Genomic DNA, 27,294 nt, shown 5'->3' with positions numbered 1-27,294 from the left:
GAGATTACAGGCAAGATTCACCATGGCTGGGCTCAAAATGATTTTTTTGTTCCTAATTCTTTTCTTATTTCTCAACATAAAGTTTATTGGATCATTTTCTGAATATTTTATAGCTTGTTTTGAAATAGTTACAGTTTTGATTTGTCTTGTCTGTAGAGATGTTAATATGTTCCTTCACTTTTTTCTTAAAATAACTTGGTATGGGATTTGACTTTGATATTTTTAGGTGAAATTATATTTTCCTGAACTTTTAAAGGTTTGGTTTAGGATAGTTTTCTAACCACCTATACTAGATGGTAGACCTGGCTGGTTAGTTTTGAAAGTTTACTTACTATTGGATTGTGCAAAACCCCTTCCAGTTTTAGCTCTAATTCTTTGTGCTTTATGTGTGTTAGTGAATATATGATAGCAATTTTGGGGTTTGTTGGTCCATCAGACTCTATCCCTTGCCTTTTATTCTTCCTTACCTTGCAGCCACTGGTATCATGCAGGTTTTACAGGTATTAATGGTTTGTTTCTACTCATTGTATTTTGAGAATGTAGGAATACTTTTTGTGTGTCTGTAGGGAGGTGAATATGGTCCTCCCTTTTTTGGTTTTGCTGTCTAATTCATCTGTCTGTTTTTAAGCGGGGATCTAGGTAGATTCAAAGACTGTGTTGCTATCTACCCAGAAATTGACCTGAGATTTTAAAAGACCCATGTGTAAGCCATTCTGGCAGTTTAGTGATATGTGTAAAAAACTAAAAAAGTGAATATCATTTATAGTAGCCAAGATAGGCTGGATTATATTGTATTATCAGATAGCTCCAGAACTCAGTGACTTGAAGTAATGGTGGTTTCTTTCTTGCCCAGGGAACATGTCCTTTGTGGGTCAAGTGAGTGAATGCTTTGCTTTGTTTCATAACCACTGATGAACAGCCACCATCTGGAACATTACATTCATCATGGTGGATGGAGATTTCTACAGGGTCTCTCCTAAGCAATTAAATGCCCCATCCTGGAAGTAACAAAGATTACTTTTGATCAAATTCATTTTCTCTAGAACCAATCTCTTACATCACCCAACTATGAGGGGACAGAATGACCGTGCACTCACAATGTATAGAGCTGGAAATACTTGAGCTTGCTAATAATTTGACCCCAGAATTCTCCTGATAAGAATTTATCTTAAGATAATCAACTTTGTACATTGGACTGTTTATAATATTCAAAAATTTAAAGTCATGTCAATGTCCAAACTACCCCAAATTATGATGTAATAAATAACCATTAAATGCTTATAGCCATTAATGTGATGAGACAGACCTGTATTTATTGACAGGAAAAGAGGTTTGGTATAATAGCAATATTTATTGAATATGTGCTATAACCTAGGTATTCCTTTGAGTTTTTCACAATGATTCATTTTATTCTTCTCAAAACTCTTTGATTTATAGATGAGGAAATGCTAGCTCAGAGGTTTAATAACTTGTTCAAGATTGTACAGTTACTGTTAGTGTGTAAAAGAGGTTACACAATAACGTGTCTTCATTTTTTGTAAAAAATATACAGAAGGCTGAGTGCGGGGGCTCATGCCTGTAATTCTAGCACTATGGGAGGCCAAGGTGGGTGGATTGCCTGAGCACAGGAGTTTGGAGACGAATCTGAGCATTTGACCCCATCTCTGGGGGAAAAAAAAAATAGCTGGGTGCTGTGGTGGCTGCAGGGATGAGCCACCTTGCCTGGCCAAGAGTTCTTTTTATTAGGTTATTAAGTATGAAATGTCTGATTTTCTTAAATTCTAAGTTTGACAGTTATCTCTGACATTTCACTGTGACACTTACTGGGTTTTTTGTTTTATTGTGAAGGTACATCCTCATTCTTTCAAATGCATGTTTTGTCTTGTGATTATATTTCAAATTTTTTTTAGATCAGTTTTTGCAAAGTCATAGGTAAGTAAAAAAATTGCATTGTTTTCAAATATCAAACAAGTGCAGTGCAAATGCTTGAAATATCAACGAAGTGTTTGGGAAAATGTGGCTAGTGAACACACAGGTGGTTTCACAAGTTCTATTGTGGTGATTTTATTTTATTTTTTATTTTTTTTTGGTTTTTCTTTTTTTTTTTTTTGTAGAGACAGAGTCTCACTTTATGGCCCTTGGTAGAGTGCCGTGGCCTCACACAGCTCACAGCATCCTTCAATTCCTGGGCTTAAGTGATTCTCTTGCCTCAGCCTCCCGAGTAGCTGGGACTACAGGCACCAGCCACAATGCCCGGCTATTTTTTTTGGTTGCAGTTTGGTCGGGGCCGGGTTTGAACCCGCCACCCTCAGTCTATGGGGCCGGCACCTTACCGACTGAGCCACAGGCGCCGCCCTATTGTGGTGATTTTAATCTTGAAAATGAGCCGCATGGGTGACCTGAGACCAAGGTGGATAATGATGAGCTAAAAGCTGGAGGCAAAGCCATCTTAACCTGGGTGTGAATCAGCAAGGTTTGATGGTACTATTCCAACAATACTGAACCATATGAAACAAACAGCAAGGTAAAGAAGCTGGATAGATGGGTTCTGCATGAATTAAATGAGGGTCAGAAGAGAAATCTTGAAGCTTGCCTTTCTTTGCTGTCATTGCATAAAGGTGAATTATTTCTATATCATACTGTTATGCATGATAAAAATGGATTCTTATTGACAATTACAAGTGTTCAGCACAATGGTTGGATAAAGATGAAGTGCCAAAACACGGTCTAAAACTGAATATTCATCAAAAGAACTAATGGTATCTGTTTGGTGGTCCAGTGCTGGTATTATCCACTACAGCTTCGTGAACCTGGTTAATCAGTTATAAGGATGAGGTTGCTTTAAATTAAGCAACCGAGATTTGTCCTCTTGCAAGACAATGCTTGAATCACATGTCACACAAACAAGGATGCTCAAGCTACAGAAGGTAGACTTGGAAAAACTCTCTGTCATCCACCATATTCACCAGACCTTGCATCAGCCAACTACCACTTCTTCCAGCCTTTGGACCACTTGCAAGAAAAGAATGTTCAAGTCTCAACAAGCTGTGGAAAATGCCTTTCACAATTTCATCACTACTTGCTCTAAAGGCTTCATTGCTGCTGGCATAAACAATTTACCATTAAGATGGGAAAACTCTATCAATAGTTTAGGCACATCATTTGATGAATTATACTGCCTTTTTTTTTTTTTTTTTTTTTTTTTTTTTGGAGAGGCAGAGTCTCACTTTCTGGCCCTCGGTAGAGTGCCGTGGCCTCACACAGCTCACAGCAACCTCCCACTTCTGGGCTTAAGTGATTCTCTTGGCTCAGCCTCCCAAGTAGCTGGGACTACAGGCACCCGCCACAATGCCTGGCTATTTTTTGGTTGCAGTTTGGCTGGGGCCGGGTTTGAACCCGCCACCCTCGGTATATGGGGCCGGCGCCTTACCGACTGAGCCACAGGCGCCGCCATACTGCCTTTTTTTTTTTTTTTTTTTTTTTTCAGACAGAGTGTCAGTATGTTGCCCTCGGTAGAGTGCCATGGCATCAAGCTCACAGCAACCTCCAACTCTTGGGCTTAAGCGAATCTCTTGCCTCAGCCTCCCACATAGATGGGCCTACAGGTGCCTGCCACAATGCCCGACTATTTTTTGGTTGTAGTTGTCACTATTGTTTGGCAGGCCTGGCCTGGGTTCGAACCTGCCAGCTTCTGTGTATGTGGCTGGTACCCTAGCCGCTGAGCTATAGGTGCTGAGCCTATATTGCTTTTTTGAGGTATTATAAACTAAACTGGATTCGGGTGGTGCCTGTGGCCCAGTGAGTAGGGCACCGGCCCCATATGCCGAGGGTAGAAGGTTCAGACCTGGCTCCGGCCAAACTGCAATAAAAAATAGCTGGGTGTTGTAGTGGGCACCTGTAATCCCAGCTACCCGGGAGGCTGAGGTAAGAGAATTGCCTAAGCCCAGAAGTTGAAGGTTGCTGTGAGTTGTGATGCCACGGCACTCTACCAAAGGCTATAAAGTGAGACTGTCTCCAAAAAAAAAAAAAAAACAAAACTGGATTCAAAATCAGACATTTCATATTTAATCATCTATATATTCTAGATATAGGTTCCTTATCAGATAGGGGTTTTGCCCATTCTGTAAGTTGTCTTTTCTTTTCTTTTTTTTTTTTTTTCGTAGAGACAGAGTCTCACTGTACCGCCCTCGGGTAGAGTGCCGTGGCGTCACTCAGCTCACAGCAACCTCTAACTCTTGGGCTTACACGATTCTCTTGCCTCAGCCTCCCGAGCAGCTGGGACTACAGGCGCCCGCCACAACACCCGGCTATTTTTTTTGTTGTTGTTGTTGCAGTTTGGCCGGGGCTGGGTTTGAACTCGCTACCCTTGACATATGGGGCCGGCGCCCTACTCACTGAGCCACAGGTGCCGCCCTGTAAGTTGTCTTTTCACTTTTTCTTTTTTTGAGACACAGTCTCCCTTTGTTGTCCAGTCTAGAATGCCATGGTATCAGCCTAGCTTACAGCCAGGTTGGACTCCTGGGACAAGGGATCCTCTTGCCTCTGCCTCTCAAGTAGCTGATACTGCAGGTGCCTGCCATGCCTGGATAACTTTTCTGCTTTTTGTAGAGACAGGGTCTTGCTCTTGCTCAGGCTGGTCTCAAATTCCTGGCTTCAAGCAATCTTCCTGCCTGTGCCTCCTACAGTGCTAGAAATAAGGGTGTGAGCCACCATGCCAGGCCCCTTTTCACTTACTTGATGGTATCTTTTTTTTTTTTTTTGCAGTTTTTGGCCGAGGCTAGGTTTGAACCCGCCACCTCTGGCATATGGGGCCGGCACCCTACCCCTTTGAGCCACAGGCGCCGCCCATACTTGATGGTATCTTTTGCAACAAAAAGTTTTCAGTTGTTTTGAAGTCCAATTTATTATTTTTTTGTTGCTCATGCTTTTGGCATCATATCTAAGAAATCATTGCCTAATCCAAGGCCATGAAGATTTATATTTTTTTCTCAGAGTTTTGTTGTTGTTCTTACATTTAGGTATGTTATCCTTTTGAGTTATTGTTTGTCTGTGGTGTGAGGTCAGAGTCCAGCTTTATTCATTTGCATGTTGATACCTGGTTGTTTCAGAACTTTTTGTTGAAAAGATTATTTCTCCCCATTGAATTGTCTTGGCATACCTGGTGGCATATACTTTTAAAGGTTAAAAGTAGCTGCCTACTGGCAAAACGTTTTTGGGAGTGTTTTTGAAGTATTCCTTAAGACTAGTGGAAATACTCAGATTATCACAAAATCAATAGGGATTTTTTTTTTTTTTGAGACAGAGCCTAACTTTATTGCCCAGGCTGGAGTGCCGTGATGTCAGTCTATCTCACAGCAACCTCAAACTCCTGTTTTGAGGGATCCTCTTGCCTTAACCTGTCACCTGGCTAGAAAACTTGTTTCACCTTCCCAAGTAGCTGGGACTGTAAGCACCCACCAGAACAGCCAGCTAATTTTTCTATTTTTAGTAGAAATGGGGTCTTGCTCTGGCTGGTCTTGAACTCCTTCTGAGCTCAAGCAGTCCACCCATCTTGGCCTCCCAGACTACTAGGCCACCACACCCAGCCTCAATAGGGAAATTCCTAAAACTGACTTCCTCAGGTTGCTTTCATCCTTACTTAGAGCATTTACTCTTTGGTTTATGTCAAGTGACCATTCTTCCTTAAATTTAGTTCAACTGGACTGTGTCTTAAATTTTTTATGCTCTCTAAAACTGTACCTTACTTAGGTTCCCCCTTTTAAAATTAGAGCTTATATATTCCTGTACCTTGTGAGTACTAAAGTCTTTCTGGCTGTGGTTAATTAAATACTGAGATATAGTTTTTTGTTGGAATTGTGAAAATTTTGACTAGTGATTTATCTGGGAATTTTTTTGGGGGAAGGGTTCATTAATTATAATTCCGTAATCAGGACATGAGCTCACTGTGTTGCTCAGGCTAGAGTGCCATGGCATCATCATAGCTCTCTGCAGCTTCAAACTTCTGGACTCAAATGATCTTCCTGCCTCAGTCTCATAAGTAGATGAGACTTATAGGTGCACTTTACCCTGCCTGCCTAATTTCCTATTTTTGGTAGAGACGGAGGTCTCACCATGTTGCTCAGGCTGGTCTGGAACTCCTGGCCTCAAGCAGTCCTCCTACTTGGGCCTCCCAAAGTGCTAGGATTACAGGGAAGAGCTGCCATGCTCAGCCCTGATACATATTCTTAAAAAACATCAAGGTCAAGAAAGGCCGTGACTGATGAATGTTGTACATTAAAGGATACTAAAGAGACATCACAACTATACATAATATTTCATCCTAGAGAGGAGGGGGGGAAATTACAGTACAGTATGGGGGACAATTGATGGAATTTGAATGCAGACCATGGGATGTTAAAGATGTTAACTTCCTTAATTTTGATTGTTGTATTATAATTCTGTAGAAGAATGTTCATTTCTTAAGAAATATACATGAAGTGTTTATGAGTGCTAGGACATGATGTCTCAAACTTATTCTTGGTTGTGGGGGGAAAAGGTGGTGTATATATGCATACACGTAAGTAGATGATGTTAAAGCAGACAGAAAAACATAAACATGACAATCTGGGTAATGGTTATGTGGGATTTTCCTTGTATTGTTTTTGCAACTTTTTTGTAAGTTTGAAATTACATCATAAAAAGTTACAAAAGTATTATTTAGCTGAATTGGTGTTAAGATTCTTCTATTTTTCTCTTCTGAGACAGAGTGCAGTGATGTTGTCAAAACTCACTGCAACCTCAAACTCTTGAGCTCAAGTGATCTTCCACACCCAGCTAATTTTTCTATTTTTAGAAAGAGGGATCTCACTCTTGCTCAGGCTGGTTTTAAACTCTGAACTCCTGACTTTAATCCATCTGCCTGCGTTAGCCTCCCAGCATGCTAGGATTACAGGAGTGAACCACTGTTTCCCTGCCTGGTGTTGATTTTTTTGACCCAGTTTACCATTATAGTTGGTTTCATTCTCCCTTGTAGAATAACTTTTAAACCAAAATGCTTAATTATGCCTTCAAATTTTGGTGTCCTGCAGATTGCAGAATAGCTTGCTTTGGGTTTTAAAGCAACCGTATTTTTTTTTTTTTTTGCAGTTTTTGACCGGGGCTGGGCTTGAACCTGCCACCTCTGGCATATGGGGCTGGTGCTCTACTCCTTTGAGCCACAGGTGCTGCCCAAAGCAACTGTATTTTAAAATCAGTGGGAAATAAGGAAAACTTTATAGTTCATGCAGTTTGGTAGGAAAACTGAATAACTTGGCATTTCTACCTTTATGGTGTGGATGGCCAAACCATTCTCAACAATTGCTCCCAAAAAGACATTTTTAAAAATACACTTTTTTCCAGGCGGTGCCTGTGGCTCAGTGAGTAGAGTGCACGCCCTATGTACTGAGGGTGGCGGGTTTGAGCCCGGCCCCAGCCAAACTGCAACAAAAGATAGCCGGGCACTGTAGCAGGTGCCTGTAGTCCCAGCTACTCGGGAGGCTGAGGCAAGAAAATCATCTAAGCCCAAGAGCTGGAGGTTGCTATGAGCTATGTCGCCATAGCACTCTACTGAGGGCCACGAAATGAGACTCTGTCTCAAAAAAAATATATATATATATATATACACACACACACTTTTTTCTATTTGCTCTATTGGTGCATATTAGAAAATAGCTCTAATTACTGCCTGGTTTATGAAGCAGCTGAGATTATGCTTATTTTATTATGTGTGGTTCAAACCTAAAATTTTCAGTGTATATGAAGCTTGTCTAAGTACTACCTTTTTTTCTTAAACAATTTTTTAATTTTGATAGTATTTGCCTACTGTAAAAAATAAGAAAGCAACTTGAAAACGACATAGAAAAAAACAAAATTACCCATAATCATGCATTCGAGAAGTAACTGTTATTAAGAGTATTTTCTTTCTATAGTTGAAAAAATATAATTGGCATATACTTGTATGCAATTTGGCTATGTTTCTTTCATGTAACATATCATGCGCATCTTCATTAAAAAATTCTTTGATTATTATTTTTAAACTTTTCATAATATGCCATCATATGATATACCAGTTTATTTACTTCTTTTTCCGAGTTATTAATTTTGAAGGCAGTAAGTAACTTATATTGGTTATAAGATGTGGAAGCTATAGAAGAGATATATAATTGGGAGATACTTTTTCAAATTTAAAAGTTATATATTAAAGGTTTCCATTTGGCAGATGAACTTAGGGATTTTTGAGATTATGTATTTTACTTCAGAAGTACATAGATAAAAAACATACTCAAAATTAAAATTTTTAGACATTTTGTTTTTAGGACAAATAACAGATTTAGGGCAATAAGCATTGCTTTTAAAGTTAGGAATTAAAGCAATATATTCTTGGTTACAAAAAACTTAAAGTGATACCTGAGGTATAAATCTATGATTTTTACCTCATAGATTTCTGTGCATTCTCCATAGTATAGTCCTGACTGTGTGGATGTTAGGGTTGTTTGATTTAAATGTCCTGGAATTGTGTCTGTTTTTAGGTCAATTCTTGGTATTAGTGGTCACTTCACATTAAAATGTTGTTATTAGTCATAGAATTATTTGACCAGAAAATACATATGAATAGCTGAAGGTTTTTTCTTTCTTTCTTCTTCTTTTTTTTTTGAGACAGAGTCTGAAGCTGTTGCCCTAGCTAGAGTCCTGTGGCATCACAGCTCACAGCAACCTCAAACTCTTGGGCTCAAGTGATTCTCTTGCCTCAGCTTCCCAAGTAGCTGGGACTACAGGCATCCGCCACAATGCCTGGCTATTTTTTTGGTTGTAGTGTCATTGTTGTTTGGCGGGCCCGGGCTGGATTCGAACCTGCCAACTCCAGTTTGTGGCTGGCACCCTAGCCGCTTAAGCTACAGGTGCCGAGCCAGCCGAAGCTTTTTTTCTTTGTAGCTCTTTATAGACAAAACAGATATTTTAAGTATATATGTAAAAAATAGGTTTATTAATAATTGTGTATGAATAAATTATAGTTTCTTTGGTGTTGGAACATCATCCTGCTCTAAATACATGTATGGTGGTGTCTGAAACTTCATAAATGAATACCTGAAATACTTATAGATGGGATTCATCTAGAAGGAATCTACTAGTAAGCCCACTCAAGGGATCGTTAACATCTCTTATAATTTCATGTTTTGGCAGGTAAACCTAGCCTTTAAGCAACCTGGAAAGAGGCTAGAGCACCAAGGAATTAGAATTGAATTTGTAGGTCAAATTGGTGAGTTTTAAAATAGTATTACTTTTTTTTTCTTTGATAACTGAATTTGAAGATGGTTGGATTTGGCACTTAAATGATTAAATTAAGAGTTTAGCTTTGTGGAAGGAAGGAATTGATTGTGCATAATAAAAGAGAGGACTTAACTTTATAAATATATTAAATCATGTTTCTTTTACTTGTGTTAAATATTTGACTTACTCAATATTTGTTTTTGGACTTCATTACTGAAAATGAAAGGAATTAAATAAACTACCAGCCTTGAAGTAAATTAGTTGACTTACTGAAATTTCCATCTGTCTATATTTTTCACCACCCTTACAATTAATAATCTGCCTCACCTTCATCCTTCATTTTCTAAATATCCATGCCATTGTTTTCCTGATCTAGTGTATACCTGTAGCCAGACCCACCCTAGAAGAAAAGTGTAATTTCTTCTTGACTTAGATCAACTTGTATATATTTCCATATGTGTAATTTAGAGATGTGCTTGATTTAGCAGGGTGTTAAACTGTATGTAAATCTTTTGGCACTGTAGATTCAGAAAAGAGTAATAAAAACATGTCTTTATAATACTGTCTACATAATTAGATTTTAATCAAGCATTCTAAGTTTTACAGTAAAACTTTCTTAGAAAACTAGAAACTAGAATATATGGATATTTGTTTACATATCATGCATGAGATCGTACGGGCTCATTTTGATCAGAGGAATGAACTCATTTTTAATAAAAATTTTCAGTGTGCTATGCTACTTGAATTTTTTTATGCTTTACATGGGGCATAGTAATGATGAGAAGGATAGCAATATTTAAATCATAGCTCTAGTTTCTTAAAGTAGAGATAAATCTAGCAAATCTTTTGGTAAAAATTATTTGCTTTGGAAGTAGCTTAGGTTTTATTGAAATGGCTATTGTAATTGGTCATTTTTTTTTTTTCATGTCTTAGAACTTTTCAATGACAAGAGTAATACTCATGAATTTGTAAACCTAGTGAAAGAACTAGCCCTTCCTGGAGAACTGACTCAGAGCAGAAGTTATGATTTTGAATTTATGCAAGTTGAAAAGCCATATGAATCTTACATCGGTGCCAATGTCCGCTTGAGGTATGAATGTGTATCAGAAACTATAAATGTAGCTTGTGTAACATAGCAAAACCCCATCTTTACAAAATATTAAAAAAAAAAAAAGTTAGGGGTGGCGCCTGTGGCTCAGTGAGTAGGGCGCTGGCCCTATATGCCGAGGGTGGCGGGTTCAAACCCAGCCCCGGCCAAACTGCAACAAAAAAATAGCTGGGCGTTGTGGCGGGCGCCTGTAGTCCCAGCTGCTCGGGAGGCTGAGGCAGGAGAATTGCGTAAGCCCAAGAGTTAGAGGTTGCTGTGAGCCGCGTGATGCCACAGCACTCTACCCGAGGGCGGTACAGTGAGACTCTGTCTCTACCAAAAAAAAAGAAAAGTTAGCCAGGCTCAATGGCATACACCTGTAATCCCAGCTACTCAGTAGGTTGAGACAGGAGGATCACTTGAGCCTGGAAGTTTGAGGCTGCAGTGAGCTATAATCATACCACTGTACTCCAGCCCAGGAGACAGAGCCAGACCCTGTCTCCGTGGGGAAGGGGGTAGGAAAAAAGAAACTGTAAGCAGAGTTAAAACCAGAAAGTAATGGCTACTATTGATATTTATTCAAACTTCTAATTATAATTGTGGGTTAGAAGACTTAAAATACTTAAAAATTCTGTTACATATTTTATCTGGCTAATGCTAATCTGAAGTAATTAGAGCCTTCTACATTGTGAATTTAGAGAACCCCTTATGAGAAATTGTAATCATATACTTCCCTTGTGTAAATTGTCCGTGAGGTACTTCATTTGTCATATAATGCAGTTAATGTTTGCTCATTGCAAACACTAACCTCCTTTAGCATATGATTTAAGAATTGATATGGAGACCCAAAGAGGCTATCTGGCTTGTGTAGCAGAACTAGAGTAGAAACCCAGTTTTCTAAGTTCTCAGTCCAATGTCTTCTTGCAGGAAGCCAGGGATGCCTCAGATTCCAGGGCAACTGAAAATATTATTCTGAACATATCAGGTCTGAGATCCTCCTCTCCTTGTTTAACTTGGGTTATCTAGCTAGGACTGGGTTTGATGACTCAGATTCCAAACAGCAGTGCCTTAACTAGATAGGAATTAAAAAGAAAAGTTATCTGGAGAGATTTCTTCAAGCAGGTTTGGTGACACTCTCTAAACTCATGTGAAAAATACACTATTTTTAAGATTAAACTTTGTATCTTTTTATGTTGGGAGTATTTACAAAAGATTAGAACTCCTTTATGAAATAATGAAGTAAGTTGATCCCAAGGAGTTCCAGTGAGAAGGAAAAACCTGAGTTGCAGTTAATGTTTGCTCATTGAAAACACTAAAATTGATCATAAATGATTTAACTCATCCTCTTCACTTTGTAGGTATTTTCTTAAAGTGACAATAGTAAGAAGACTGACAGACTTGGTAAAAGAATATGATATTATTGTTCACCAGCTTGCCACCTATCCGGATGTTAACAACTCTATTAAAATGGAAGTGGGCATTGAAGATTGTCTACATATAGAATTTGAATATAATAAATCAAAGTAAGTACCTTTCACAGATAAATATTTAGGGAAAATTAAAAACTGAAGTTTTCAGGTATTTGTAAATTGGGTCAGAGTAAGGATAGAATTGACATTAATGTTCATACACCACCAGAATCTCTGAGCTAACAGAAACTTTATTTATTTTTGTAGAGACAGAGTTTCACTTTATTGTCCACTGTAGAGTGCTGTTATGTCACACAGCTCACAGCAACCTCCAACTCCTGGGCTTAGGCGATTCCCTTGCCTCAGCCTCCAGAGTAGCTGTGACTACAGGCGCCCGCCACAAAGCCAGGCTATTGGTTTTTTGTTGTTATTGCAGTTTTGCCGGGGCCGGGTTTGAACCTGCCACCCTCGGTATATGGGGCCGGTGCCCTATTCACTGAGCCACAGGTGCCACCCCCAAAATGTTTTGAAAATAAAAAATTATGTATCATTTTAAATATAACTATAATGCTATATTTAAAAATATTAATAATTCCTTGCTATCTTTGTATATTTAGTGTTCACATTTCCCTAATTGTCTCATAGTACTTTTCTGTTTTCACAAGATCTGTTCAAACCAGTATCCAGACAGGTCTACATATTGTATTTGGTTGTTTGGCTCTTACATCTCTGTTTTTTTGAGACAGAGCCTCAGGCTGTCGCCCTGGGTAGAGTGCTGTAGCATCACAGCTCACAGCAACCTCCAACTCCTAGGCTCAAGCAATTCTCCTGCCTCTGCCTCCCAAGTAGCTGGGACCACAGGCGCCTGCCACAATGCCCAACTATTTTCTGATTGCAGCCGTCATTGTTGTTTGGCGGGCCTGGGCTGGATTCAAACCCACCAGCTCAGGTGTACGTGGCTGGTGCCTTAGCAGCTTGAGCCACAGGCGTCAAGCCTATATCTTTTTTAATTAATAGGTTTTCCCCTTATTTTTTCACTAAACTTTATTTGTGAAGAAATAGATTTACCTGTATTATTCCCTTTCTACACGTTCTTTCATTATATGATTTTTTTTTAATTAAATCATAGCTGTGTACATTCATGCAATCATGGGGTACACTGTGCTGGTTTTATATACCATATGAAATATTTTCATCAAACTGGTTAACATAGCCTTCACTGCATTTTCTTAGTTATGGTGTTAAGACATTTATATTCTACACTTAGTAAATTTAACACATACCTTGTAAAATGTACCGTAGGTGAGGTCCCACTAATTACCCTCCCTCCACCCACCCTCCCCATCCCCTCCCCCCACTTTCCCCTTCTTCCTTGGGCTATAGTTGGGTTATAGCTTTTATATGAAAGCTATAAATTGGTTTCATAGTAGGACTGAGTACATTGGATACTTTCTCATCTATTCTTGAGATACTTTGCTAAGAAAATATGTTCCAGCTCCATCCATGTTTCTTAGTAAACATGAAAGAGGTAAAGTCCCCATCTTTTTTTAAGCTGCGTAATATTCCATGGTGTACATATACCACAATTTATTAATCCATTAATTCATGGGTTAATGGGCACTTGGGCTTCTTCCATGACTTAGAGATTATGAACTGGGCTGCAGTAAACATTCTGGTGCAAATATCTTTGTTATAACGTTATGTGATTTTTTTTTTTTTTTTGTAGAGACAGAGTTTCACTTTATGGCCCTCGGTAGAGTGCCGTGGCCTCACACAGCTCACAGCAACCTCCAACTCCTGGGCTTAAGCGATTCTCTTGCCTCAGCCTCCCGAGTAGCTGGGACTACAGGCACCCGACACAACGCCCGGCTATTTTTTGGTTGCAGTTTGGCCGGGGCCGGGTTTGAACCCGCCACCCTCGGTATATGGGGCCGGCGCCTTACCGACTGAGCCACAGGCGCCGCCCGTTATGTGATTTTTTTTAATTAGCTGTCACTTCTGGCTCAGTGCCCATGGCGCAGTGAGTAGGGCGCCAGCCATATACACCGAGGCCGACAGGTTCGAGCCCAGCCTGGTTCTGCTAAACAACAATGACAACTGTAACAAAAAAATAATCTGGACGTTGTGGTGGGTGCTTGTAGCCCTAGCTACCTGGGAGGCTGAGGCAAGAGAATCTCTTAAGCCCAAGAGTTAGAGGTTGCTGTGAGCTGTGATGCTATGGCACTCTGTGGAGGGTGATAAAGTAAGACTCTGTCTCAATAAAAATAAATAAATTAATAAATTAGTTGTCACTTCTAGGTTTATATCACTGGATGTGTGACACATAAGCCATCAGAGTCTTAAAATTATATTGTTGATAAATTGTCAGCTAGCTCGGACCCTAAAACTTGCCACTGAAACCTCTCTTTAGACTAACATAATTATGTTAATGAACTCTTAGGATATTATTTTGAGATCCAAACCTGGGAGAAGGCTAAAAGTTCCTCTAGAGGGCGGCGCCTGTGGCTCAGTGAGTAGGGCGCCGGCCCCATATGCTGAGGGTGGCGGGTTCAAGCCCAGCCCTGGCCAAACTGCAACAAAAAAATAGCCGGGCGTTGTGGCGGGCGCCTGTAGTCCCCATCTACTCGGGAGGCTGAGGCAGGAGAATCATGTAAGCCAAGAGCTGGAGGTTGCTGTGAGCCGTGTGATGCCACGGCACTCTACTAAAGTGAGACTCTGTCTCTACAAAAAAAAAAAAGTTCCTCTAGATATTGTAGGGATTCCCTGGTTTATTACCGCATCATTTCGAGGTACCTGGGAACAGTGTTTGTTTATTAGATATTACAACCTAGCTAGTAGATAGTAAATTCAACCTATGTTTGTAGCCCCTATTAATCTCTCTTTGTAGCCAGATGATTTATGTTAGCTGAACAAATCTTTCACTTAGAATAATACTAAACTCTCATGTAAAGCTTTTAGTGTTGAAAAATGTCTTTATATACCAAATAAGTTTTTCTTTTCTTTTTATTTTTTTTGAGACAGAGTCTGTCTCTGTCACTCTGGATAGAATGCCCTGGTATCCTAGCTCACAGCAGCCTCAAACTCTTGGGCTTAAGTGATTCTTTTGCCTCAGCCTCCAAAGTAGCTAGGACTATAGGCGCCTGCCACAGTGCCCAGCTATTTTTAGAGATGGGAGTCTCGCTCTTGCTCAGGCTGGTCTCGAACTCCTGAGCTCAAGCAAGCTACCTGCCTCATCCTCCTAGAGTGCTAGGATTACAGGCATGAACCACCATGCCTGGCCTCCAAATACGTATTTCTTAATGGAAGTTTTTAATTTTCTAGGACCAGCAATTAATCAGACTATTCCCTTTGAGATATACTGATAGTCAAGTTTCAGTTCTTATTTTATAGCAAAAATTAAGTATATTTTTGAAGAAAGGGACATTAGGCAATGTGACTAGTCAAAAATAGTATTCTTAAATAATAATTATACTAAAGATAGCTTTCAGAGTTTTTCAGGGCATATTTTACTCTTTGTTTAAATTGAAACTGAGTGAGATATATTTTTTCCTAATAGGTATCATTTAAAGGATGTGATTGTTGGAAAAATTTACTTTTTGTTAGTAAGGATAAAAATACAACATATGGAATTACAACTGATCAAAAAAGAGATCACAGGAATTGGTAAGTTGAAAAGAATTTGAATTAAAATTCCCTATTTTAGTGGACATTGCAAAATAGCATTTAAACATAAATTTGATACCCACATTGGATACTAACTTTGCTACTTAATATTGCAGTTATTCATTTAATGCTTTTTTAAAAATAAATTTTTGAATAGGTAATAAATTCACATGGTTCAAAAATAAAGTGTAAAAGACTATATAGTAAAAAGTGTCCTGTTCCTGTACTTTAGCTACTCGTAGGTAATACATTTATAAGTTTTAAAATCCTTAATCTAGATAGTTATATTAACAAGTACATATATATTATACATACCCCCTTTTACTTAAATAATGGATATATAATGTATTGTACGTTTGGTTTTTCACTTAACAGTATCTATCAGATATCTTTCCATATCAATGTGTAGAACAAGTCATCTTTTTTATAGCCTTCCATTTTATTGGTACATAATTGAACCAGTCCATTGTTGGTGGATATACAGGTTGCTTCCAGTCTTTTGCTATTACAAATAATGTTTTAGTTAGTAATGTCATTTTGCAGTTGTCATTGCTGTTTAGCTGGCCCAGGCTGAGTTCGAACCCACCAGCCTGGGTGTATGTGGCCAGTGCCCTACCCACTGAGCTATGGGTGCCACCCTGTTTGGTTTTTTTTTTTTTGAGACAGAGTCTTACTCTGTAACCCTGGGTAGAGTGCCCTGGCATCATTTGAGAGATATCTTGTCTCAGCCTTCCAAGTTGCTGGGACTATAGGTGCCTGCCATAACACCTGGCTAGTTTTTTTACTTTTTTAGTAGAGATGGGGTCTCGTTCTTGCTCGGGCTGGTCTCCTGAGCTCAAACATTCCACCTGTCTCGGTCTCTCAGAGTGCTAGGATTAAAGGTGGGAGCCATCATGCCTTGCCAACTACTTAGCTCTTCGTATTTATCTGTTACATAGCATAAACTTTGGTTCACCCCATTAACTAAATTATTTTATAGCAAATAAAATGTTCTGGAGTTTGTTAAAAACACACACACACACACACACAAAAGGAATTTATAATCAGTAGGCCAAGCATGGTGGCTCATGCCTGTAATGTTAGCACTTTCTGAAGCCAAGATGGGAAGATTGCTTGAGACAAGAGTTCAAAACCATCTGGAGTAAGAATGAGACCGTATCTACAAAAAAATAGAACAATTAGTTGGGCATAGTTGTGAGTGCCTGTACTCACAGCTACTCAGGAGGCTGAGGCAGGAGAATCCCTTGAATTTAGGAGCTTCAGGTTGCATTGAACTGTGAAGACACTTCTATATTTTTGCCTGAGCAATAATAGAGCTAAAGTCTGCCTTAAGAAAAAGAAAATTATGATCAGTAGTCGTAATTATAAACACCTGTAATTTCTTTTTATTTTATTTATTTATTTATTTATTTTGAGACAGACTCTCAACTTTGTCATCTTTGGTAGAGTGCCATGGCGTCATACCTCATAGCAACCTCAAACTCTTGGGCTCAACCAGTCTTCTTGCCTCAGCCTCCCCAGTAGCTGGGACTACAGATGCCTGCTACAACTGTAGTCTGGATATTTTTTAGAGATTGGGGGGGGGGGGTCTCCCTTTTGCTCAGACTGGTCTTGAACTCATGAGCTCAAGTGACCTCCCTCCTCAGCCTCCCAGAGTGCTAGGATTACAGGCATGAGCCACTGTGCCCAGCCCTGTAATTTCTTAATCTCTATGTTTTTACCTGTTAGTAAATTTAAGTGATTTTAAGATATTAAAACCAAACTTCAAGGTTGGCGGGGGGGCTCATGCCTGTAATCCTGGCACTCTGAGAGGACAAGGTGGATGGACTGCCTGACCTCATGGGTTGGAGACCAGCCTGAGCAAGAGTGAGACCCCATCTTTAAAAATAGCTGGGTGTTGTGGCAGGTGCCTGTAGTTCCAGCTACTCAGGAGGCTGAGGTGAGAGAATCACGCTAGCCCAGGAGTTTGAGGCTGCGTGAGCTATGACTCCACCATAGTCTACCAAGGGCAATGAAGTGAGGCTGTCTCCAAAAAGAAAAAACAAAAGTAAAAATAAAGTATGTGCTAGTATAGAAAAATATTAATAAAAGAAAAATAATCTATAGTCATCATCCAGAACTGCATTTTCTTTTCTTTTTTTTGAGACAGAGTCTACTGAGGGCAAGAAAATGAGAGTGCCTTGGCATCATAGCTCACAGCAACCTCAAACTCAACACCCAGCTGTTTGTTGTTGTTGCATTTGTCATTGTTGTTTAGCTGGCCTGGGCCAGTTTCGAACTCACCAGCTTCAGTGTATGTGGCTGGCGCCGTAACCACTGTGCTACGGGCGCCAAGCCATTTGTTTTTGTTTTTGTTTTGGAGACTCAGTTTATTACCCTTGGTAGAGTGCTGTGGTGTCACAGCTCACAGCAACCTCAAACTCTTGGGCTCAAGTGATTCTCTTGCCTCAGCCTCCCAACTAGCTGGGACTTACAGGTGCCCGCCACAACACCTGGCTATTTTGTTGTTGTTGTTGTAGTTGTCATTGTTGTTTAGCAGGCCTGGGCCAGGTTCAAACCTGCCAGCCCCAGTACCTGTGGGTGGCACCCTAACCATTGAGTTACTGACGCCAAGCCCATTGAGCTATTGACACCATAGCACTTTGACACTGTGATGCCATGGCTCTCTACCAAGGGCAACACAGTGAGACTCTGTCTCAAAAAAAAAAAAAAAAGAAAAGAAAATGAGTAACATGGCTCTGTCTCAAAAAAAAAAAAAAAAAGGCTTGGCACCTGTGGCTCAAGCGGCTAAGGCGCCAGCCACATACACCTGACCTGGCGGGTTTGAATCCAGCCCGGGCCCACCAAACAACAATGATGGTTGCAACCAAAAAAATAGCCATATGTTGCCGTGGGCGCCTGTGGTCCCAGCTACTTGGGAGGCAGAGGCAGGAGAATCGCTTGAGCCCAGGAGCTGGAGGTTGCTGTGAGCTGTGATGCCACAGCACTCTACCTAGGGCGACAGCTTGAGCTCTTTCTCAAAACAAAAAAAAAAGTTGAAAATGATGATCACGCCTGTAATCCTAGCACTCTGGGAACCAGGCAGGTGGATCGCCTGAGCTCACAGGTCTCAAACCAGCCTGAGCAAGAGCAAGACCCTGTCTCTAAAAAATAGTCAAGCGTTGTGATGGGCACCTGTAGTCCCAGCTACTTGGGAGGCTGAGACAAGAGGATCACTTGCACCCAAGAGTTTGAAGTTGCTGTGAGCTAGGAAACCAAGGCACTCTACTGAGGGCAGCACAGTGAGACTTATCTCCAAAAAAAAAAAAAAAAAAAGAAAAGAAATAATGAACATTTTTAAGAAAATGGGAAGATAAGTTAGTATTAAAATAATGTAGTTAAAATAGGAAAAAGTCATAAGGCTGGAAATTATATTCTGGAAATATTTAAATTAATACATTTATATTGTGTCACTAGGACCCAGTACAACAACGGAAACAGAAACAATTGCCAAATATGAAATAATGGATGGTGCACCAGTAAAAGGTAACACACTTTTCAGGTACTTCTTTTGTATAGTGCAAATAGCAGTTTGTGGCATTTAATTTGTACTTAATTCAGTGTGAAAGTATTTGTGAATTCTTAAAACTGTTCTTCAAATAATAATTTTTAAAATCATCTTTGTGTGACTGCTAAGAAGACAGCAGTTGAACTTCCTAGTCTAAAATAAGGTTTAGTTTTTCACTCAGTTTAAATTTAGGATTTAGGAAAAAATAGTTATATATATGAAGAGAGAGAGTTCTGAATTTATAGTATTAGTGTTATCTTCTGTTATAATAGTTGACCTTTGTAAATGTTTTTTTCTCATGCTGACCACAGATGCAATATGGCAGAGCATTAATTCTTGTGGGATTTTGGAGTTATAGCCCCATGAGAAAATAAGTAGTTCTGTTACTGGATAATCTATGGTGTCTGAGACAATGAAGCCAGTGTTTATCATGTGAAATTTATGTCTTTGGGTTTTTCTCACTGTTTGTCATGAGTTCAGAAAGCAGCTACTATTTATTGTGTGCCAAGTGTAGATGAGGCATTGTAGACTCAGGTGCTCTAAAGCTCCTTTCCTTACCACTCTTTGAGTTAGGTGGTTATTCCTTATTTTGCACATGAAGCTGAGAGAGGTTAAAAAATTAGCTAAAGTTGATATAGCAAGCTAATCATTGCAGAATTTAGGTTTGAGCCCAGTTCTTTCTGACTCCATGACCCATATATGATATGTATTCTTATGTTATGTGACATTACTTTGTAAAATTCCAGCAGCCACAGATTTTCATCTAAAAAATTTTTATGTAAAATTTTTATATCTTTCAACAAATATATGTACATGAGAAAAGTATTACATGAAAGATATTCAAAAGAGGATATGCCAATAATTACCCTCAGGAAACCAGAAGCAATGTGAATCTGAATGGCAGTATTTTGGTTATGAAGAAATATCATCATTCTATATATGTTTGTTGCTTTGGATATATTAGTAATAAGTATTTAAGAATTTATATTCATGAAAGAAGAAAATAATAAAACTACTTATATAGCAGTTACTTGCTGGCACTGTTTTTTATTAACCCGTATAGTCCTTACAGATTCCCTGTGAGTACTATTTTTATTCCTCATTTCACAGATAAGGAACTTGAAATAGAATGGTTAAGTGATTTGGCCAAGGTCACACAGCCAGTGAGTGGTGCAGTTGAGATTTAAAGTCAGGCATTCTGGTTCTAGAGCAGTAGTTCCCTTCTAGAGGCACCTTGTTTGGGGACTTTTTTGGCTGTTAGGCCTGGAGGGTACTGCTGGCATCTAGTATGCTAAACATACTATGGAGGATAAGGGCTTCCCTCTTCCCTACAGCAAAGAATTATTGGACCCAAAATGTCAGTGCTGCCTGAGCCTGAGAAACCCTGATCTTTGTTATGTTGTACCTCATGAGAACTAAAACATTAGTGCCTATAATGCTTAGTCCCAAGTGTTATGTGACTATATTTAATCATCTTTTAGAATTAAATGGAAATTCCTTTTCTTTCAGGTGAATCAATTCCAATAAGACTATTTTTAGCAGGGTATGACCCAACTCCAACAATGAGAGATGTGAACAAAAAGTTTTCAGTAAGATACTTTTTGAATTTAGTGCTTGTTGATGAGGAAGACAGAAGGTACTTCAAGCAGCAGGTATGGTACCACCCAGGCTGGTATTTTGTTATGTGGCAGATATAGAAACAACTATACAGAAAGTATTTACTTCTCTAAGCTTTATTGTCTGAGTGAGTAGGAATGTTTAAATAAGTGAAACCACTGAAGATATATATAATAAAGAAGTAGATGAGAATGGAATTGGTACTGATAGATTCCTCCCTAATCATTCTGCAGGACTCCAGGATGAGCTATAATTTGTTAGGGTTTTTATTCGTCTCTTAGAAATTTTTTGATTTTTTTTTTTTCCAATAAAAAACATCTGTTAGCTTAAAAACAAATCAGACAATGAAAGAAAATGAAGTCAAGGTCAACAGGAATTTACCCCCATTGTGATTAGTTTTCCAGATAAAATTGTGTATGCAGATTTAGATGATAAATTATGCATGTTGTTCTTAATTTGCATTTTTACTCTATATTGTTTTGAGTATCTTTCTCTTGTCACTAAATACAGATTTCTGTTATCACCTTTTTTTGTTGTTGTTTTGAGACAGGGTTTTACTCTGTTGCCCTCTCTAGAGTATGTGTGTCATCATACCTCACTACAATCTCAAACTCCTGAGCTTAAGCAGTTCTCCTGCCTCAGCCTCCCAAGTAGCTGGACTACAGGTGCAGGCGCATACCACCACCACCACACCTGGCTAATTTTTAAATTTTTTTGTAGAGATGGGTCTTGCTTTTGCTTAGGCTGGTCTTGAACTCCTCGACTCAAGCCATACTCCGCCTGGGCTAGGATTACATGCTGCCTGGCCCAGTCACTTCTAATGTCCTTATTCATTTGATAGATTTTTGGGTTTTCATTTTTCCTTCTTTTTTTCTTTGGGACAGAGTCTCATTCTGTTGGCCGGGTTAGAGTGCCATGGCGTCAGCTTAGCTCACAGCATACAGCAATCTCAAACTCTTGGGTTCAAGTGATCCTCCTGCCTCAGCCTCCTTAGTAACTTTTTCTATTTTTAGTAGGGATGGGATCAGTTTCTTGCTCAGGCTGGTCTTGAACTCAAGGAAGTTCAAGGGATCCTCTCACCTTGGTCTCCCAGAGGGACACTGCACCTGGCCTTTTCTTTTTCATAGCCAAGGTCCTGCCTTGTTGTCCAGGTTAGCCTCAAAGTCCTAGGCTCAAGTGATCCTCCTGTTTCAGGCTTTCAAGTAGCTGGGGCTCCATGTCCAGCTCATCTTTCCTTTATTAAACAATTCTGTTATACATGACTCAATTCTAATGCTTTTTAAATATAAAATGTTTATCATAAAAGTTGTTCTCACTTGAAAATCGTTTAAAAACCTTGCTGAATTTTGAATGAAGACTATGATTATAATGGTCTTTCATATTCTTTCTTTCTTTCTTTCGAGACATAGTCTTATTCAGTCTCCCTGGGTAGAGTACCTGGCATCATAGCTCACAACAGCCTCATGCTCCTGGGGTCAAGGTTTCCTCTTGCCTCTGCCTCCCCAGTAGGTGGGACTGCAGGCACACCCACCACAAAGGCCGGCTGGATTTTATATTTTAGTAGAGACAGGATCTCGCTTTTGCTCAGGCTGGTCTGGAACTGCTGAGCTCAAGCAATCCACCTGCCTCAGCCTCCCAGAGTGCTGGGATTATAGATGTGAGTCACTACACCTGGCCCATCTTTTATATTCTGAATCAGATTAATAAACATGTATTTGAATGTCAGTGAGTATTCAAAGCTAAATTAGAAGTTATTCTGTGCTAAGTACTGTAAAGAATCGAAAAACTACCTTTGTTGCTATATGCTGTATATACTCATAGGTAATTTATAACTTCAAAATAAATTTACATGATATTTGCAATTCAAAATCAATTGCATACCATGGCACTTTTGGAGTAAGTGTATTGTTTCTCATGGGCACTTAGATGTTTAAGTTCCGATACGTTGGCTAAAAAACCACAGCCATAAGTTTATGAAACAAGTAATTTTTGGAATTTAGAAGAAGGAAGATCTTAGGATGGATTGGTTAGGATAAAATTTAGGTAGGCAGAATAATAGGGATTTGAAGGCTAGGAGAAGATGTAGGGCATTGGAAAGCAGAGTAAAGAACCCAGTTTGGCTGGTAGGGGTGAGGGGAATAATGTGGGTAAATTGGATAAAGGTTATGCAGGGCCATGAATACCTGCTTGGAGATTTTTCCTGGAGGCATAAGAACCATTGAAGAGCAATCCCAGCAGTGTTTAAGAAGATTAATCTGGTAGTGGTAATGAAAAATTGATTGCAGAGCCATCTACCAAGAAGCTGTTTCAGTATCTAAGAGATAAGATAATTTGGATGAGGGCAATGAAACAGAAATCAATGGACAGATTTGGTAATTCTAGCAGTAATTGCTAGGACTTATTGCATATTGGATTGGTGGTGATAGTATGCATGAGTGCTGGTGTTGGGAACATGGAAGACACGGGGCAGTCAGGATTAGAATTGGAAAAAAGTGAGTTAGTCAGAAAAGAACACCTTTTTTTTTTTTTTTACCTGGATTAACATTTTTCTATATTAATTTTACTCTGCTACATATTTGAAATGATACAATAATTTGGTTTGAAAGCATAATCATAGTTCAAAGTAATAAAGTAGATAGCCACAAACACTTTTGTTACTTTAACAGATGCCATATTAGTTTGTTGGGGCTACCATAACAAAGTACCACCGACTGGCTGGAATAAACAGTAGAAATTTGTTTTCTCACAGTTCCTGGAGGCTGGAACTCCGAGATCAAGGTGTCAACAGAGTTGTTTTTTTCTTTTTTCTTTTTCTTTCTTTGTGGGGGGAGCTATAAAGCAAAATTTATGTAGGTTTGTAAGGGAATCCATTTTAAAGGGGAGAATGTGGAATTATAGGACATATTGGAGTAGTACATTTGGGATAGTGCTTATAAAGATTTTAATAAAGGGCAGTGCCTGTGGTTCAGTGAGTAGGGCGCCTGCCCCATACACCGAAGGTGGTGGGTTTGAACCCAGCCAGCCTTGGCCAAACTGCAACAAAAAAATAGCCGGGCATTGTGGTGGGTGCCTGTAGTCCCAGCTACTGGGAAGGCTGAAGCAAGAGAATCACCTAAGCCCAAGAACTGGAGGTTGCTGTGAGCTGTGATGCCACAGCACTCTACCGAGGGTGATAAAGTGAGACTCTGCCTCTTAAAAAAAAAAGATTTTAATAAAATTTGGCTGGGTGTGGTGGCTCACACATGTAATCCTAGCGCTCTGGTGGGAGGCTGAGATGGGCGGATTGCTTGAGCTCAGGAGTTCGAGACTAGACTGAGTCAGAGTGAGACCCCATCTCTTAAAAATAGCCAGGCGTTGTGGTGGGCTCCTGTAGTCCCAGCTACTGGGGAGGCTGAGGCAAGAGAATTGCTTGAGCCCAAGAGTTTGAGGTTGTTGTGAGCTCTGATACCATGGCATTCTACTAAGGGTGACAAAGTGAGACTCTGCCTCGGAAGATTTTAATAAAATTTCATGGTTCGGCACCTGTAGCTCAGTGGTTACAATGCCAGCCACATGCACCAAGGCTGGCAGGTTTGAGCCCGTCATGGGCAGCTAAATAGCAATGACAACTGTAACAAAATACTCAGGCATTGTGTTGGGCGCCTGTACTCCCAGCTACTTGGGAGGCTGAGGCAAGAGAATGGCTTAAGCCCAAGAGTTGGAGGTTGCTGTGAGCTGTGATGTCACAGCACTCTACCCAGGGCGATATAGTGACTCTGTCTCAAAAAAAGAAAAAAAAAAAGATTTTAATAAAATTTCGGAGTTGTTTTTTTCTAGGGCCTCTCTCTTTGACTCACACTGACTGTCTCTCCCTGTAAGAAAAGGCTTTTCTAGGAAGAATTTAATTCTGTTATGGTTAAAATTGAAGTGGCAGTTGTTATTCCTATGGTGAAAATTTAAGACATAATAGAACACTAATTTGTTAATACCTTGTATTTGTTTCATTAGGAAATCATTTTATGGAGAAAAGCTCCTGAAAAACTAAGGAAACAGAGAACAAACTTTCACCAGCGATTTGAATCTCCAGAATCACAAGCATCTGCTGAACAGCCTGAAATGTGAACTGAATAGGAGAAGAGAAGAAAAACAAAACTGTCCTGTAACCTGTAATCAGCAGGTTAAAGACGGTTGCAGCACATTGGGGGTGGGGGGAGGCCAAAACTCCATATATATTAGTCTTCCTTTATGTTACAGTGCTGCATTTATTTTATGATATAACAAAATGTTCTTCATGTATATATATTTTAAAAAGTGCTTTCTTTGAAACACTGGAACTTTCTTAAGCTGCCTTTTTTTTTTTTTACTGCATACTTTGATTTGATTATAAGCACTCAGATATGCATTAGCATAAATAGTAAAGATTTTCATGTGAGTAGGCTGGTATTTATAATTTTGCTTTTTTTCTGCATAATTAGAAATCCTTTTCTTCTCCTTTTTATGCTAATGATTACCTCTTATTCTCTACATGCAAAAAATTAAATATTTTGTGTTCAAATGATACTAGAATATCTTGAGTAGCCCTTACATTCTACAAAGATTTAAAACATGGGATCTCAATATTTTGAGAACTACATTTGTTTTTACACATGCTTGAGAAATGCATACAGAGCGTCTCTGTGGGTGCTTCTGAGTACCATTCCATGGCTTCCTGAATTTTACCCTTTTTGAAGTCATCTGTGGCATGATTATTAAATTTTTCCCCAAGGGATCATGCAGCATGTTATTGTGTCTGCCTTTTTATTTATTTTTGCCATATTAAGTCACTGTTTTGGTACTACTTTCCAGTAGTACCACTATACATTTTCTGCAATGTGGAGTTGACTTATGTTGGCATTTTGGAATTTGTTAAAATTATTTAATTTTTCTAAAAATACTTTGAAGCACACATATATATTTCAACTTAAGGAATCTTTTTGCCATGGGAATGCAAATATTTTCTTAACTTCACAAATTTATTCTTTATTTTTCAGGGGAAAATTTGGGGATAGGGGAGTCAGGAGGACCTATAAAGCATGTAGTTATTAGATCTGGACAAATTCATGTTTATGAAACTGAAACTTTGGCTAATTCAAACTCACATTTAATCTTCATCTAGTCTTTTAATTTTTTAAACACTAAATTCAAGTCATTTGTTTAAAAGTCTCTAAAAATGGTTGCAGTCATCTGTTCATGTGCATGGAGTCTGATCTCAGATACACTAAATGTGGCGTATAGGAAACAAAATGAAGCCTGCTGTATGGAAACTACTTTAACTTATGGTTCATTGGTTTTTGTACCAGTATTTTTTATACACTTCAGTACAAATCTTGTTGGTTAATCTTACTTTATGAGTAAGCTAAATAATCCAAATTACATTTCTTTAATCCTGTTTTACTACTATGGCACTTTGATAAAGTGGTCGGTAATCAACTTCTTCACTGGCAAAAACCTCTATGTACTGTGTGCTGGAGCATCTACTTTAAATGTGGATATCTATGAATGGTAATGTTTTCCTTCATGTAAGTGCCTATTCAGAGATGCAAAATTTTAAAATGCCAAATATTTTCATGGTCACTTGCATGTAGTAGTAATCTAGAAAATATTCAAAGAGATTTTGAAAACCAATTGTATTTAACCAGCCTCAAACTGTGCAACATGATATAATAAAGAATTTGAAACAGAAACTGAGCTTGCTATTTGAATGATTAAGATAGCTGTATTCGGGCAGCGCCTGTGACTCAGTGAGTAGGGCGCCAGCCCAATATACTGAGGGTGGTGGGTTCAAACCGGGCCCCGGCCAAACTGCAACAAAAAAATAGGTTTTGTGGCAGGCGCCTATACTCCCAGCTACTCGAGAGGGTTAGGCAAGAGAATCACCTAAGCCCAAGAGCTGGAGGTTCCTGTGAGCTGTGATGCCACAGCACTCTACCAAGGGTGAGGAAGTGAGACTCTGTCTCTTTAAAAAAAAAAAAAAAGGGCGGTGCCTGTGGCTCAAAGGAGTTGGGCACTGCCCCATATGCCGGAGGTGGCAGGTTCAAACCTAGCACTGGCCAAAAACTGCAAAAATAATTACTAGTTTCTATTTTATTTATTTATTTTTAGAGACAAGTCTCACTTTGTTGCCCTTGGTAGAGTGTGATGACGTCACAGCTCACAGCAACCTCCAGCTCTTGGGTTTAAGCAATTCTCTTGCCTTAGCCTGCTGAGTAGCTGGGACTACAGGCGCCCACCACAACACCTGGCTATATTTTGTTGTTGAAGTTTTGGCCAAGGCTGGGTTTGAGCCCACCACCCTCAGTATATGGGGCTGGTACCCTCCTCACTGAGCCACAGGTACTACCCACTAGTTTCTAAATAGCTATAATGGTTTGGTGCCCATAGCACAGTGGTTACGGTGACAGCCAGGTATACAGGCTGGCGGGTTCAAACCTGGCCCAGGGCTAAACAACAACAAATGTAACAAAAAATAGCTAGGCACCTGTAGTCCCAGCTACTTGGGAGGCTGAGGCAAGAGAATCGCTAGAGCCCAGGAGTTTGAGGTTGCTGTGAGCTGTGACTCCACAGTACTCTACTGAGGGCAAAACAGTGAGCGTCTTATCTTAAAAAAAAAAAAAGCTATAATGCTTTTATTTATTTATTTATTTTGTAGAGACAGGGTCTCACTTTAT

At 39.4% G+C, this 27,294-nt stretch overlaps 1 protein-coding gene across 3 annotated transcripts in view; it reads left to right on the top strand.

Moving 5' to 3' along the window:
- Positions 1 to 26,310, top strand: part of VPS26A (VPS26 retromer complex component A) — a 55,259-nt gene extending 28,949 nt beyond the window's left edge. For all 3 annotated transcript variants that reach the window (XM_053582276.1, XM_053582275.1, XM_053582277.1), the window contains exons 3-9: positions 9,199 to 9,274; positions 10,219 to 10,375; positions 11,731 to 11,895; positions 15,338 to 15,444; positions 18,901 to 18,969; positions 20,501 to 20,643; positions 24,596 to 26,310. In XM_053582276.1, coding sequence (XP_053438251.1) covers positions 9,199 to 9,274; positions 10,219 to 10,375; positions 11,731 to 11,895; positions 15,338 to 15,444; positions 18,901 to 18,969; positions 20,501 to 20,643; positions 24,596 to 24,709 — 831 coding nt within the window. In that variant the 3' untranslated portion in view covers positions 24,710 to 26,310. The remainder of the gene's footprint in view (positions 1 to 9,198; positions 9,275 to 10,218; positions 10,376 to 11,730; positions 11,896 to 15,337; positions 15,445 to 18,900; positions 18,970 to 20,500; positions 20,644 to 24,595) is intronic.
- Positions 26,311 to 27,294: the final 984 nt, after the last annotated feature.

This window comes from Nycticebus coucang, chromosome 3, assembly GCF_027406575.1.
Source record: "Nycticebus coucang isolate mNycCou1 chromosome 3, mNycCou1.pri, whole genome shotgun sequence".
Classification (NCBI taxonomy): domain Eukaryota; kingdom Metazoa; phylum Chordata; class Mammalia; order Primates; family Lorisidae; genus Nycticebus; species Nycticebus coucang.
This window is presented reverse-complemented; position numbering and strand designations above follow the sequence as displayed.